At 36.0% G+C, this 13792-nt stretch overlaps 1 protein-coding gene across 2 annotated transcripts in view; it reads left to right on the forward strand.

Moving 5' to 3' along the window:
* Window positions 1-145: 145 nt before the first annotated feature.
* Window positions 146-13792, forward strand: part of gosr1 (golgi SNAP receptor complex member 1) — a 28194-nt gene continuing 14547 nt past the window's right edge. The window contains exons 1-6 of one of the 2 annotated variants that reach the window (XM_051129456.1): window positions 146-266; window positions 975-1086; window positions 1197-1284; window positions 3331-3438; window positions 4087-4178; window positions 6430-6504. In XM_051129456.1, the coding sequence (XP_050985413.1) occupies window positions 236-266; window positions 975-1086; window positions 1197-1284; window positions 3331-3438; window positions 4087-4178; window positions 6430-6504 (506 nt within the window). In that variant the 5' untranslated portion in view covers window positions 146-235. The remainder of the gene's footprint in view (window positions 267-974; window positions 1087-1196; window positions 1285-3330; window positions 3439-4086; window positions 4179-6429; window positions 6505-13792) is intronic. The other variant, XR_007829203.1, reaches the window with a different exon arrangement.

Consider the following 13792-nt stretch of genomic DNA (forward strand, 5'->3'; position numbering starts at 1 on the left):
TGACAAAATTTTCATTTTTGGGTGAACTGTTTTTTTGTGCTTGTATATTTGAAGTGTTTTCAATAAAGAGGCGATTAATTTACAGAAAAAAGAGAACGCTAAAGAACAGAGCGTTTCTCCTGCACACCACGTGATGGCGCTGTGACGACAGAGCGCAGCGCGGAGTGCGGTGAAGTGCTCTTGCTCTAGTCTCCGCCTCTGCCAGCACCACCGCGGATGACGTTAAACAACAAAGATGGCAGGAGGAAACAGCAACTATTGGGAAGGTGAGGTGGCAAAGCGTTACAAATTTTGCTCGCCCAAAAGCTTTATTGCGCTTTGTGACAACTCACGCCAATTCCTTGTTCTGAACGGTCTTTGACGACGTTTCCATGAAAACGCAGCCAGGTTACCCCGTTAATTATCGGCGTTAGCATTAGCTCGCTAGTCCGCAGAAACGTCAGTGCTTCCGATTAGCCCGAAAACCTGAGGAATACAGGGAGACATCTTTCTCGTACTTTAAACCTTTGCCAGATGGTTTTCGTTTTACACGGACTTTCTGTATTCAGTGTAACCCAAACATGTATAATCTGTCAGAAAAGTTACGCAGCTGTTTGTGTATGAAGCTGAAACGAGATTTTACTTCAAAATAAAATAAACTTATGGGCCGTATTTCAAAACTGTCTTCCTAGACAGGACTTAAAAGCTTCATATGCACGTTTTGAATATTCCACATGACAATAAATCTGAACCTGGTAGACTAATATGAATATTTTGTTTTCTATAAATATAAATAACTACCATCTGAAGTCACCGGTTATAAAATAATAATATTTTGTTATCTAAAGTAAACTGCTATTAACTTTAAAAGTGCTGCTGAAGGTAGTAGTGTACATGCAAATGTCACTTTATGGTTTTACATTTTATTAACGTTTATAACCACTCAAATAACTTACTCTGCTGATTGTTATCTTTATTTTATTGTATTTTGACAGACCTGCGGAAGCAGGCGAGGCAGCTGGAGAACGAGCTGGATCTGAAGCTGGTGTCCTTCAGTAAGCTGTGCACCAGTTACAGCAGCTCTCGGGACGGCCGTAGAGGAGACAGGTGTGATTCCACTGTGCCTCATTGAAGGAATTGTAATGTTTTCTTTATATCATTATAAAGATGATGGTGGTAATAACATGGTTCGGTTCTGTTCCGTCTCTGTTCAATAGTTCGGATACAACACCTTTGCTCTCCAACTCGACTCAGGACAGAATGTTTGAGACCATGTCAGTGGAGATTGAGCAGCTACTTGCAAAAGTAAGAATTCTGTAAAATCTGCCAATTAGGGTTGGGCGATATGACCAAAATCTTATATCACAGTATGAGTAATTTTATTTCACAGTAACAGTATATATCACAATATAGGTATTTTTGTTTTAAATAAGGTATTTATTATATCAAACAGAATTTGATGCCATAGAAATGTCATAATTCTTGTCACCAGTGTCAATATCACAAAAAAACGAATACTAGCCTAAATAAATAAGAATAAGAAACTAATTACAACTACAGTAGAACAATTACAAAAAAACCTACAGTGGAACAAATAAATAAGAAATGCTACATACGTTGTATAAAATAATAAAATGTATAAAATCACTGTATATTCTTAAATGTACAAATTTAACCTGTATTTCTTCTTATTAAAGTTACAAAAGTGATTTAGTCAAGAGCAGTGAGAGATTTTCTCTCTTTTGTTGCTTAATTAACATTATACCACGGGGCCATTGAAAGCTTGAATCTGATTGGCTGATGAATGTTCTAAGGTGTGCAGTTATTTTCAGGGAAGCGCACGGCGGACGTAGTTTCAGGCAGGACTTGACCGCATTACCTGTCTATATCATTTTGCCACATGTCATTTTAAGGTCCTTACTGCCCAAAACAGCAAAATAACCGAAACCCACAACGACACTGGCCAAAAAATTAAATGCAGTAAACGATAAGATAAAAAAGACAGATTATTTTCATGTTTTTGCCACAAAATTACATTTTATTATGTACGAAAAGCACATACTCTATTTCTCCCACTTTCTCTCGCTTACAGACGTGCACACACGTTAACATACGTGCTATTCTTGTTAGCGCTGCTCTGACGATTAACAGCTTAAAAACTATATGACATTTCCCACAAGCGAGGGAACAACCGCACTGTTCCTTAAGAAAATTAACTTAAAGTTCACTATTAGTAGAGACGCTGCTGCCGTACACTTTTGAGAGACAATCCACATTCAATCCAATTCACCAGCTTAATCTCTCTCTCTCTCTCTCTCTCTCCTTTCATCTGTCTGCCTGTCTGTCTGTCTGTCTGTCTGAACTTCATTAACTGCATTAGTCTGCTATCAACGGCTCAGCCGTCATTACTAGGTCTAAAATGACGTTTTGGAATTAGCAACAGAGGCATTGGATGAGAGCACAAGAAATTATTCCTATTTACAAAAACATTTTAAGGACAAAAAAACAGAAGAATGCCTTGAAATTTATCATCCGACAGATGTCTTGAGGTGTGGTAACCATAGTATAAGCAGAATAATTGACTTCAGTCCGTTGAATTCTTAGAAAATAATGCACACCGAGGTGTAACGGATGTGCATTGTTTTACAAGACTTCAATGGCCCGTCATCAATTATTCCTTATTTAATGACAGACAGCAGGAATATCAGACTGCTGTCATTTTAAGAGCTGCCTGGATCCAATATGCCGTTACACCATTTTCTTTCTCACCTGATTGATTTCACTTAAGACCTAAATTACTGTGTTTATGAGAATACTTGCAAAAACAGGCATTTTGATGCATACATGTATATGTGTTGATCAGTTCAAGGCCTATAAAGCGGCAAAAATATTTAATACTTCCACACTTTATGAGCACCGTCTTCATGTGCGCGCACCTTTTTGACAGAGCAAAGAAATAGTCACAGCACAGTTCTCTTTCGCTGCTGATTGCGTTTTAAAAGCTTAAAATAACTAGTTTTTAAACCGCAATGTTTAAAACCGCATACAGGCATTTTTGTGACCACGTAGCATAATAACGTCATATAAGCATGTAGCCGCGATAGAGAAGATCACTACCGGTTAATTGTGTCTATTGGTATATCGCCCACCCCTAGTGCCAATATTGGGTGCTATATGTATTCTTTACCTTTTCCCAACTACTTATTAACGAGTAAGAGTTTGTTAGTGGTCAGTAACTAATCTCTAGAGAGCCGAGTATGTATTTCAGTATATAAGATTTAAACTTATTTGTTTTGCACATTATTATTTTGATTATTTGGTTATATCTCACTTTGTTCCTGTGTTTTAAAGCTTACAGGGGTGAATGACAAGATGGCTGAGTATACGAGCACGCCGGGAGTAACATCTCTGAATGCTGCTCTAATGCACACTCTCCAAAGGCACAGAGACATCCTGCAGGTGAGTTTCTTATTATTGACAATCTCATGTTATTTCATGAAATAAGCACAGTAATGTACATGATTGTCTGCAAACAGCTGCCTGCTCAACTATTAATATACATGTATTGAAAACTGTTAAAAGTTTGGGGTCAGATATTTATTTGTTTATTTATTGGGGTCAGATATTTATTTATATTTTTATTTATTTTAGTTAGAAATTAATACTTTTGTTTAGCAAGAATGCATTAAATTGTTTCAAATTGGCAGTAAATATATTTATGATGTTTTAAAATATTTCTATTTCAAATATATATTGTTTACACAACACTTTCCAAAAAAATATTAAGCAAAAAATTGCCAATATTGATAATAATAAGAAAAGAAACATATTAGAATGATTTCTGAAGGATCATAAAGGCTGGAGTAATGGGGCTGAAAATTACATAAAACGTTAAAACAGAACACAGTTCTGTAGTTCAAGTAATTCACAGTTGAAGTAGTTTTGATCAATAAATGCAGCTTTTAACGACCCCAAACTTTTGAAAAATAGTGTTTTTAATGGAAAGACTATATCCTCAAGATGAAAGGGTACTTCCTGTATTTACCATCAATATAGCTGACCCTGCTTGTTGTTTATAACCCCTTTATCTCTGTTTTCCTTCTCTAGGACTACACACATGAATTTCATAAAACCAAATCAAACTTCATGGCAATCAGGGAGAGAGAGGATCTTTTGGGATCTGTGCGAAAAGACATTGAGTGAGTTGCCTCTTTAATTTCATTTTGATGCCAATAAGGTTATGAAGACCAATTCCTTGTAATGTGTAATTGACCTGTATTATGAAACCTTGTATATGGAATGATAGCACTCTCCAAAAACATGGTTTCTGCTTACAGTTCAAGCTGTCAGTCTAATATTCATACCTCCTTGCGGTTTCATTCTAGAGCAAAGCATAAAAATGAGTTGAATCCAGGCCCTGAGGAAATCTGTAGATTTTTTTTTCTCACATTTTTTGTGCTGATTATGGAGGCAAATTAGTGAAACTCTTCTGAATGGATTTAAAAATGATTTAAAAACTGATATGGGAATAATACACTCTTATTTCAGTACATTTAATCAACAAATACGTGAAGGCCGTGCAAGCTTTCTGTGGAGTTCTGCAGGCACAGATTTGATGTAGTTCTGGTTATAACCCTGAGATCGTGACTGCAGGGCTGGATAATGACTTATTGATCTGAGCTGCAATGATCTAGCACCTCTACAGGCTGCTTATTTAATTTGTGCGTCTTGAAATAGTTGTTGTGCTACCATATATGATGAGAAAAACTCTGTACTGCTCCTTGCAGTTGTTATTGAACTTATTTTTTAAGTGTAAAAAAAAAAAACTGTCAGAGTTGGATTTGAGCTCAATCCGTCTCTCGCACCACTGTATTTATAAAACCTGTATTTACACAAGTTAGGGATACATCCCCTTTTGCCTCGTGTTTAGCTTCCTCCCACTCACCTGACCAGCAATAAACTTGTTTACCCAGTATAGAGAGCAGCACCTCAGCAGATTTCGTTCACTTGTGCATCAATTTAAGTGGGTTTTTCTTCATTTTGCACAGATTTGATCTAAACAATCAGTACTCTGATAAAATTATATATAACCCAGGAATAGAGCATTCTCAATATTAATATCCTGAATGAACATTGGTTTACTACTGTTCAAAATTTGGGGTCAAAAATACAGTAATTATTTTGAAATAACTGTTTTCTATTTAAATATTTTTAAATGTAATTTATTCTTGTAATGCAACATGCATTATTCCAGTCTTCAGTGTCACATGATCTTTCAGAAATCATTCTAATATGCTAATTCGCTGCATTTTGAAAACTATGGTGCATTTTTTGATGCACGGAATGAACAGCATTTATTTGAAATGGTTATAAACATTATAAATGCCTTTACTGTCAATTTTGATCAGTTTAATGTGTCCTTGCTGAATAAAAATAATAATTTCTTTAAAAAAAAAATCTTGCACACCCCAAAAAGTCAACATCCTGTTTATTTAATGTATTGTGCAAAATAGTGTAGTTGAAAGTTGTAATAATCATTCAAGTTGTAATATTCATAATTACATCCAGAGGGCGATGGTGCACCTCTTAATACACACTGCTGGATTTGTCAGCCAATGTATAGCATTGTTTCACGCTCATACTCGGTTACTTTCTGTCATGCAGACTGTGAAGGTTCTGGTTTCACTCGGGCCACCGCCGAAGCCTCACTCCTTGAGTTTGTGCAGTGCGTGTCGTGCCTGCTGTGCTTCTCCTTTTACCGGGCTCCCCATCGATCAGCAGCTCTGCGCTATAGAAATGTCAGCAGGCAGAAATGACAAAGCCCCCTGTGTGATTTAGTGCACTGCCCTTTAAAACCTTGTTGGAATGATTAAGTTGGCTTTCAGCACCCTGTCGCTTTGATTGGTGTGGACTGGCAGTTGATTTGACCAGCGGGCAGGTGTAATCCCATAGAAACTGAATTAATATCCTTTCTACATCAGTCTGTTTATAATAGGTACAGAGGAAAAACCCACTGGAGGGTGGAGTCTAGTTCAGACGAGGTCGTCGTTCAGACTGCCGTTTCCGACAACCTTTCCCACCCTCATAAGTTCTCCCATCAGTGATGGAGATTTGTTTTAATTTGTGCTGTCAGGCCAGTGGGTGTCTTTAGAAAAGCCTAACTGGTGCTGCACAAAGCATAGGGGGTGTTTTTGTCTTTCATTTTCTTGATGAACTCTTGGGAAAGGGCTGTTCTTCCCAGCACTGTGTGTTCATTCATTATTTACACTAAATGCTTTCTGGGAGAGAGAGCTTCTGCGTGGCACAGGATGAAGAGAAACCCTCAATATTAACCCTACCCCCACTTCGTCTGAAGTGCCAGACTTTCTATAGGATGATGGTCATAAAATGACGCTTGGGTGATTCCATGTTTCTATTCAATTGTTAATTAACTTTCTTTTCTTTTCTCAGGACATATAAGAGTGGCTCGGGGGTGAATAACAGGCGGACAGAGCTCTTCCTGAAAGAACATGAGCACCTGAGAAAGTAAGACGCTTCTTCATCTGCTGTCTGCTCTGAAATTCACAGTAGTACAATTTTTATGTGAAGAAATTATCGTTTTTCAAGATGATGCAGTGAAAAAATTATACATGATACACATGAACTTAGGGATAGTTTACCCAAAAATGACAATTCTGTCATTAATTATTCACACTCATGTCATTCCAAACCCGTAAGACCTTCTTTCATCTTCAGAACACAATTTAAGATATTTTTGATGAAACTACCATGTTCAAGGCCTAGAAAGGTAGTAAGGACATCGTTAAAATAGTCCATGTGCCATCAGTGGTTCATCTATGAAGTTATGAAGCTACAAGAATACTTTTTGTGTGCAAAGAAAACAAAAGTGACGACTTCATTTAACAATTTCCTCTCCTCTGAAACACAAACAACCTGCGGCAACAGTATGCGCATTTCCATTACAGATCTGTGCAAAACTTTGGCGATATTTTATTAATGTTGATTAAAAAAAAGAATAGCAAAATGGCAGCGTTTCCGTTAACTGATGTTAAACATAATTTTTCGTCTCGTGATAAGTCATTGCAATGGATTTTGGGGTTTTTTTGACGGATTTTGGCTATACAGTAGCATGCAAAATTTTGGGAACACCTTACAGAATCTGTGAAAATGTGAATAACTTTAACAAAATAAAAGAGATCATACCAAATGCATGTTATTTTTTATTTAGTACAGTCTTGAGTAATATATTTTACATAAAAGATGTTTACATATAGACAAAAAAAATAGCTGAAATTATTAAAATAACCCCCTTCAAAAGTTTACTCATTAATAACCCTTGTTTCTTAATACTGTGTGTGGTTACCTGGATGATCTATGACTGTTTTTTTGTTTAGTGATAGTTGTTCATGAGTCCCTTGTTTGTTCTGAACAGTTAAACTGAGCACTGTTCTTCAAAAAAATCTTGTTTTCCAGCACGTTTTGCATGTTTGAACTTTTCCAGCAGTGACTGTATGATTTTTGAGATCTATCTTTTTTACGCTGAGGACAACTGAGGGACTCAAACACAACTGCTAAAAAAAAAAAGGTTCAAACATTCACTGATGCTCCAGAAGGAAACACAATGCATTAAAAGCTGGGGGTGAAAACTTTTGAACAGGATGAAGATGTCCAAATTTTTCTTATTTTGTTGAAATATCTTTTTTTATTATTATTATTTAGTACTGCCCTTTGGAAGCTACAGACAATACTTGCATATTTCCCAAAAGATAATTTAAGTACAGTTTGCCTTGATCTTCAAATGACAAGTTAATGCAAAAATGCGAAAGAAAAAAAGTTTCCATTGTAGCTTTGCAACAAATACAAAAGAAATCCGCACACGAAAAATAGGCTAAACGGCTCACATGAATTTATTGTCTAGAGGCCATAAATAAAGTGCAAAGAGTGCAAAACATTTTCCGGCTTAACCCTTCATCAGTGCCATGTTTACAAACATACACCTGCGTCGATTTAAAAGGCTCATTACTGTAATCATTGCAATATAGTGATCATTGATTTTTTATTTTTTGCAAAATATTCCTTTTTTTTCTCGAATTGCCTGAAAAACCACCTCATGCCAGCATAAAAAACGTTTTATGGGAGTTTTTGCGAAATTGACGCATTTCAATTTGCGCAGTTTGAAGGGTATTGGAAACGAAGGTAGTGTTAAAGTAGCCCAATTCTGTGGAAAAGCCACAGACTTGCCTACACTGTGAACCACAGCCAGTTCATAAGTTTGGGAAGATGTTTGTGGCATACATATTACAAAGAATGACCCAGTTTGTGTAGAACTGTGAACCAGTCTGCACACAAAAGCATGCGTGTAAATGAACACTCTGCAACCCACAGTGCATATATTTATTTAATGAAATTGCAGCCCTTTGCAATTTTTTTATTCGCGCTAAGCCATATTGAGGTTTTGGTTTCATTTCAAATAAATGTTTAGCTCTACATGGTACTGCATCTTCATCTCAAACCTTTCTGATAAGATCAACGCAACCACTGATAGATCAATAAAGATAGTGGTGCAGTTCTACTCAATCTAGAGTTTGTCAATGTTTGAAGATTCATTGAAGTGACACATTCATTGAAGTGACCCATTCAGGTGAAAAGGAGAGAATAAGACACTCAGAGTGTAGCACTATGTCACCCACTCACAGTGTCACAGCCACTTTGTCTGAGGAATGGGGGGAGGTTACCTTTAACAGGCACACTCTCATTCATCAGTAACTCAGCAAGGCTGCTTGTCTCTCTTGCGCTGTTCTGTGTCAAACTGATGACTTAAATTTGTGGAGTCATCGTAAGCGACTGCCCTGACTGCTCGTGTAGGCACGGGGTGATTTGGTATAAAAAAGGATGTCAAATTCACACTGGTTTTAAAACATTAAAATGAATCGATGGGCTGTGGTAAAGAATTTGACACAGCATTTGCTCTGGGTCATTTGTTTCATAGCAAAGCCTCAGTGTATCAGTTTGCCAGAGGAAAGTAAAAGAGACCAGTGACAGAGATGAATATTACACTTATATGCTTAAAGACTTGTGGATTGATTATTTTGAGGAAAGCTTGGAACTTCTGCAATATAGTTCACAAAATTAAAGATTTAGTATTATGCAGGCTTGATAAATATAGATTTTGCAAAAACATAAAAAATATTACCAGCCCCAAACCTTATAAAAAGAGACGTATATAGTAAAAGCAAAAAACACTTCTAGAACCAAGGCTTATAAAAAGTGGGCGTTTACTGTTTTGCTCTATGGAGCTGGTTTAGATTCACTTGCAGTGTTTCTCCATTGACCTGCTCCTCATGTGCAGAGTGGTAATTGGCACAGTTGAGACTGTAAGCTGGCTGAATGCTGAGTGTGTATGTGTGCCTCTCTCTCTGCCTGCAGTCCTGGCCACGTGCCCGCTTTGTTTCTCAGCATCAGTGTGCCCTTACTTCTCTCAGCTCAGTGCCTCACACCAGTCTACTAGGGGGCAAACACAGGGCATAGACACTTCACTTACTCTGTTGACATTAGCACTGCTCTGTTGTTTTTTCTTCAGTTTTCTTTTTTAGGACCTGTGTTAACTGTATTGAACATTTATCTATGATATAATATGATCCAGAATATCACACCATTAGTAAAATAGGCAACAAGAGATGCATATGTGCGATTTGGGCTGTGGTTGTCTCCTCATCTTCCTTTCAGAGGAAGTAATCTTTGGTGTTATTGCTTGAGCCCATTCCAATGTAAACAGTAATTGAAGTCGATGCCATCAGGATTGCCATTTAAAGACATTAACAGCTATGACAGTGTGACTCATAGATTACATCGAGCACTCAGAGAAAACCAGGAGGGAGTTTGTGGAAATACATTGCCAACAATTACAAATAGGGAAGGATTTGATGAGAAAAAGTAAGCAATAAAACAAAGACAACTTGTTACAGGAACTAAGTTGCTTTTTTACAATGTTTTTTAGTTCTGTTTTGCTCTGTGACTTCATAAAACTTTATTACATAAAGACTAAAGCTGGTTCTTGCCATGCTGCTTCAATTGTGGTGCCTATACTTTTGAAAGGTTCTATTAAAACAGAAAGCTTATAAGATTATATTAAGTAAGAAGAATAATCCTAGTCTGACATGGTATGTATGACAGGAACACTGCCTGCAAAACATCTGATGATGAAGTGCATGAAAAGCAAGCAGCTCTAGATCCATTATACATTTACTGGAAATGTCTGGCCGTATTAGTGATGTTAATGTAAAAAACAGACTTAAAGCAATTACACAGGTCAGCTCCTATCTTTCACAGCTGGGTGAAAAAACACAGGCTTTAATGTCTGGGCTGATCGAAAATATTTTAACATTCACGTTTTTCTTTTAGAAAGATATTAGGTTAGTATGTTTAAGAGCAGTTTTTATGTTCTATAAAGTATGTAACTTTAAAACAATTTTTTTTTAATGAACATACAATGCATTGTGTGCTCAAACATAGATATAGACATTTAATCTTATTATCTTTAATATTATATTTACTGAAATGCAAATGAAGCATATTGGTAGGTAACACTTTACAATAAGGTGTCATCTGATAACATTAGTTATTGTATTAACTAACACAAAACAAACAAAATACATTATCTTTGTTTATGTTAGTTAATAAAAATACAGCTGTTCATTGTTAGTTCATGTTAGTTTACAGTACACAAACTAGTGTTAACAAACACTTGTGATTTTAATAATGCATTAGTTAATGCTGAAATTAACATGAACTAAGATATTTAAGTGCTGTAGAAGTATTGTTCATTCGTAGTTCATGTTAGCTAATGTTGTTAACTAATTAACCTTATTGTAAAGTGTTTCCTATTAGTACATATTGGTTCTGCAGTTTCCATTACTAGCTTTCTAATATTTGCAGTTTGTCACGTCCCTCTTGCTCTCCTCGCATTGCACTAAATCTGAAGTGCTGAGCACATTTCTTTCTTGGGACACGAGCACAGGGCAAGCAGGGAGGCTTGATTTTCACTCACAGCTCGTGTGTGTGTGTGTGTGTGGAGACAGAAGGACTCTGCAGTCATGCCTGTGTGAGTTTTGGCCCATCTCCACTCATATCAGATGCAGCTTGCAGGTTAATGAGAGTCTTTGAAAGTCATATTCAGAATTTGATTAGCATATGGCTTTGTAAACTTTTTAACATGAAACGCCATTTTAAATTTATGTTAGTAAGCGAAGTGCCATATTTAATTTATATTAGTAAGCACTGTTCCTGTTATTTTGCTATTTACAATATAATTATTGCATATTTTAAAATGTACTATATAGAGGTCATAAATCTCATTATGGAGGGTGTTTTGAAAGCAAAAAGCGGTTGCAAGTTTTACTTGCATTTGGCACATAGTTAGTGGTAATTTTGGGCCCTTATTTGAACATTTCTAAGACAAATATATTTTCTATATAAAAAAAATGTACAAAAGCAATAGCAATAATGACAAGTTTATGCAGTTTCATCTGCAGTGGCATTTAGATTTAGAACACAAATCATTGTGTCAATAATTAATCAATAATTATGCATAATTTTTTGATGTTTAAAAAAAAACTTAAATACTGATATTTGAAATGATTGGGGGGGAGGGAAAGTATACTTTAAATATAAACCTAAAAGTTTATATTTAAGTAGTAGCTGGCGGCAAATCACTGCATGAGAGTCATTGAATCATTCATTCAACTGATTTGTTCAAACGGCTGATTGATTCAGTAACTAAACACTGTTGTGTGTTGCTCAGAGATGCAAAACAGTTCTACTGTGGCTTTGTTAGTAACTATTTTTGTTGTCGAACTACAGCAAGAACAAGAACTGTTGTCTAAAATGTAAGTCACTTAATATTAACTTCTTGTTTATTGAACTGTTCATCAAATCAGTATCACATTGCTGATATTTAGAGAAAAATACCACTCTACATTGATGTTAACTATATTAGATGATATAGAGATAAGACATAAAGTAATACGGGGGCATTTTTGTATGCAGGGTTACCACGGGTCCTTGAAATCCTTGAAAGTTTGTGAATCTGAAAAAAAAAAAAAAAATTTCAAGGGCCTGGAAAGTTTTTGAAAATAAACATGCAAAGATACAGGTCCTTGAAAGTGCTTGAATTTATTTTGTACAAGAACTGTTCTGGAAAAAAATCCATTTTATTCCCTCCGGTTCTCTAATGTGTTACTTCATGGCCTGTGCGTACTAGCTATGCATTTACGCATTACGTTAACTTAACGTTACATGAGTCTAAGCTCTTTTCAATAAAATCCATGTAAAAGTTAATTTCAGATCATTTTAGAATATAGTACAGGATGTACTGAATATTCTTCAGTTTTATGCAAAACAGACATACAAATAGAATATCAGATCTGTGTCATGTGGCCAAAAATAAGTGCCAAAAAAAGTTTTTTTGCATAGTTGTGTTTGACACATGAAAACTGTAACAATGTATCTGCTACCGTAAAATTTTAAGTTTAGTCAACATGAAATGTTAAGTTGTACTACATGAAAACGTGGATATTTGAGTTGAGTAAACTTACAATTTTAAGGCAGCATAAACACATTTTTTTTTTTTTTTTTTTTTTTTTTTTTTTTAAGTTGAAACAACTTTTTTTAAGTTGCATTTTAACAGTGTACAAGGGAACACAATATAACCTTGCTCTCACTTGAAATGTGTCCCCACAATAACTCCTTGAATTTGAGGGTATTGGACCTGGAAAGTCTTTAAAAGGTCCTTGAATTTGAAGTTACCCAAGGTGTGGGAGCCCTGTGCACCCTTGTCTTGAATTTTGGGGGAATTCTAAATGTATTTAAATAAACTAAATCATGCAGTGAAAGTCTGAACTCTAAATGTGCTTGCACAGTAGTATAACCTACATCTCATAGTGTGTACGCGCACTATCGATATACTCGATAATGTCAAATCGCATATTGCTACATAACAATTGCGTTATTATTGTAGACAATATATAACGCACATCCCTAGTAGTAATAACAGTAAATTATGCAGAATCACAAGCAACTAACTTTAAACCAAACCCTTGCGCTAACCATATAGTAAGTGCATGTTAATTAATATTACTCAGTACTTACTTGTGTAATTACACTGTAACAAGGACATCGTAAAATAAAGTGCAACCTAAAATTCTTATCGTGATGTTCCTCTCTCTTTTGTTTTGGGCTGTGTGCAAGGCTTTGTGTTGTTTTGGGCTGTTTGCCCCCCATTGGTTGCTGATCCATTCTCTGCTGACATCTTAAGACTTTTAAATACAACTACATTATCTCTTGGAATCCCTTGATTCCATTTTTAAAGCTGTTATCGTATTGTCGGAAACTGTTATTGTACTTAAGGTGGACGCTTGGGATCAGAGCATTATAGGGTTTCCAAGATGTCCATTTATTTATTGCATTGGAAATGCATTTGAATTGTGCCCATACAGCTACAGTCCATTAGCTCATCTGAAAAAGACTCTCTCTCTCTGGTTGTGGGGATTCAGTATGGCGACTCTCCCACCAAAAACAATAAAACAGATCAAAGTGCAAATGATAAAAGTAGTTCAGCAAAGTGCAAATGACCTTGAGTCTTAATTCCTACTGCAATCATCACAGTGCGAATGGAACCGAGTACACCATTAAATGAGAAACTTGTGCCAAAAGCTTTTGTAGTTCCGTTATCGAGCCCACAGTGTTTTTCTCACTAGCTCTCTGTAGCGCTGGGAGATAGAGAACTCAAACATTGTGCCAAAATGATGGCCCGATT

Source organism: Labeo rohita, chromosome 15 (assembly GCF_022985175.1).
Source record: "Labeo rohita strain BAU-BD-2019 chromosome 15, IGBB_LRoh.1.0, whole genome shotgun sequence".
Lineage (NCBI taxonomy): Eukaryota > Metazoa > Chordata > Actinopteri > Cypriniformes > Cyprinidae > Labeo > Labeo rohita.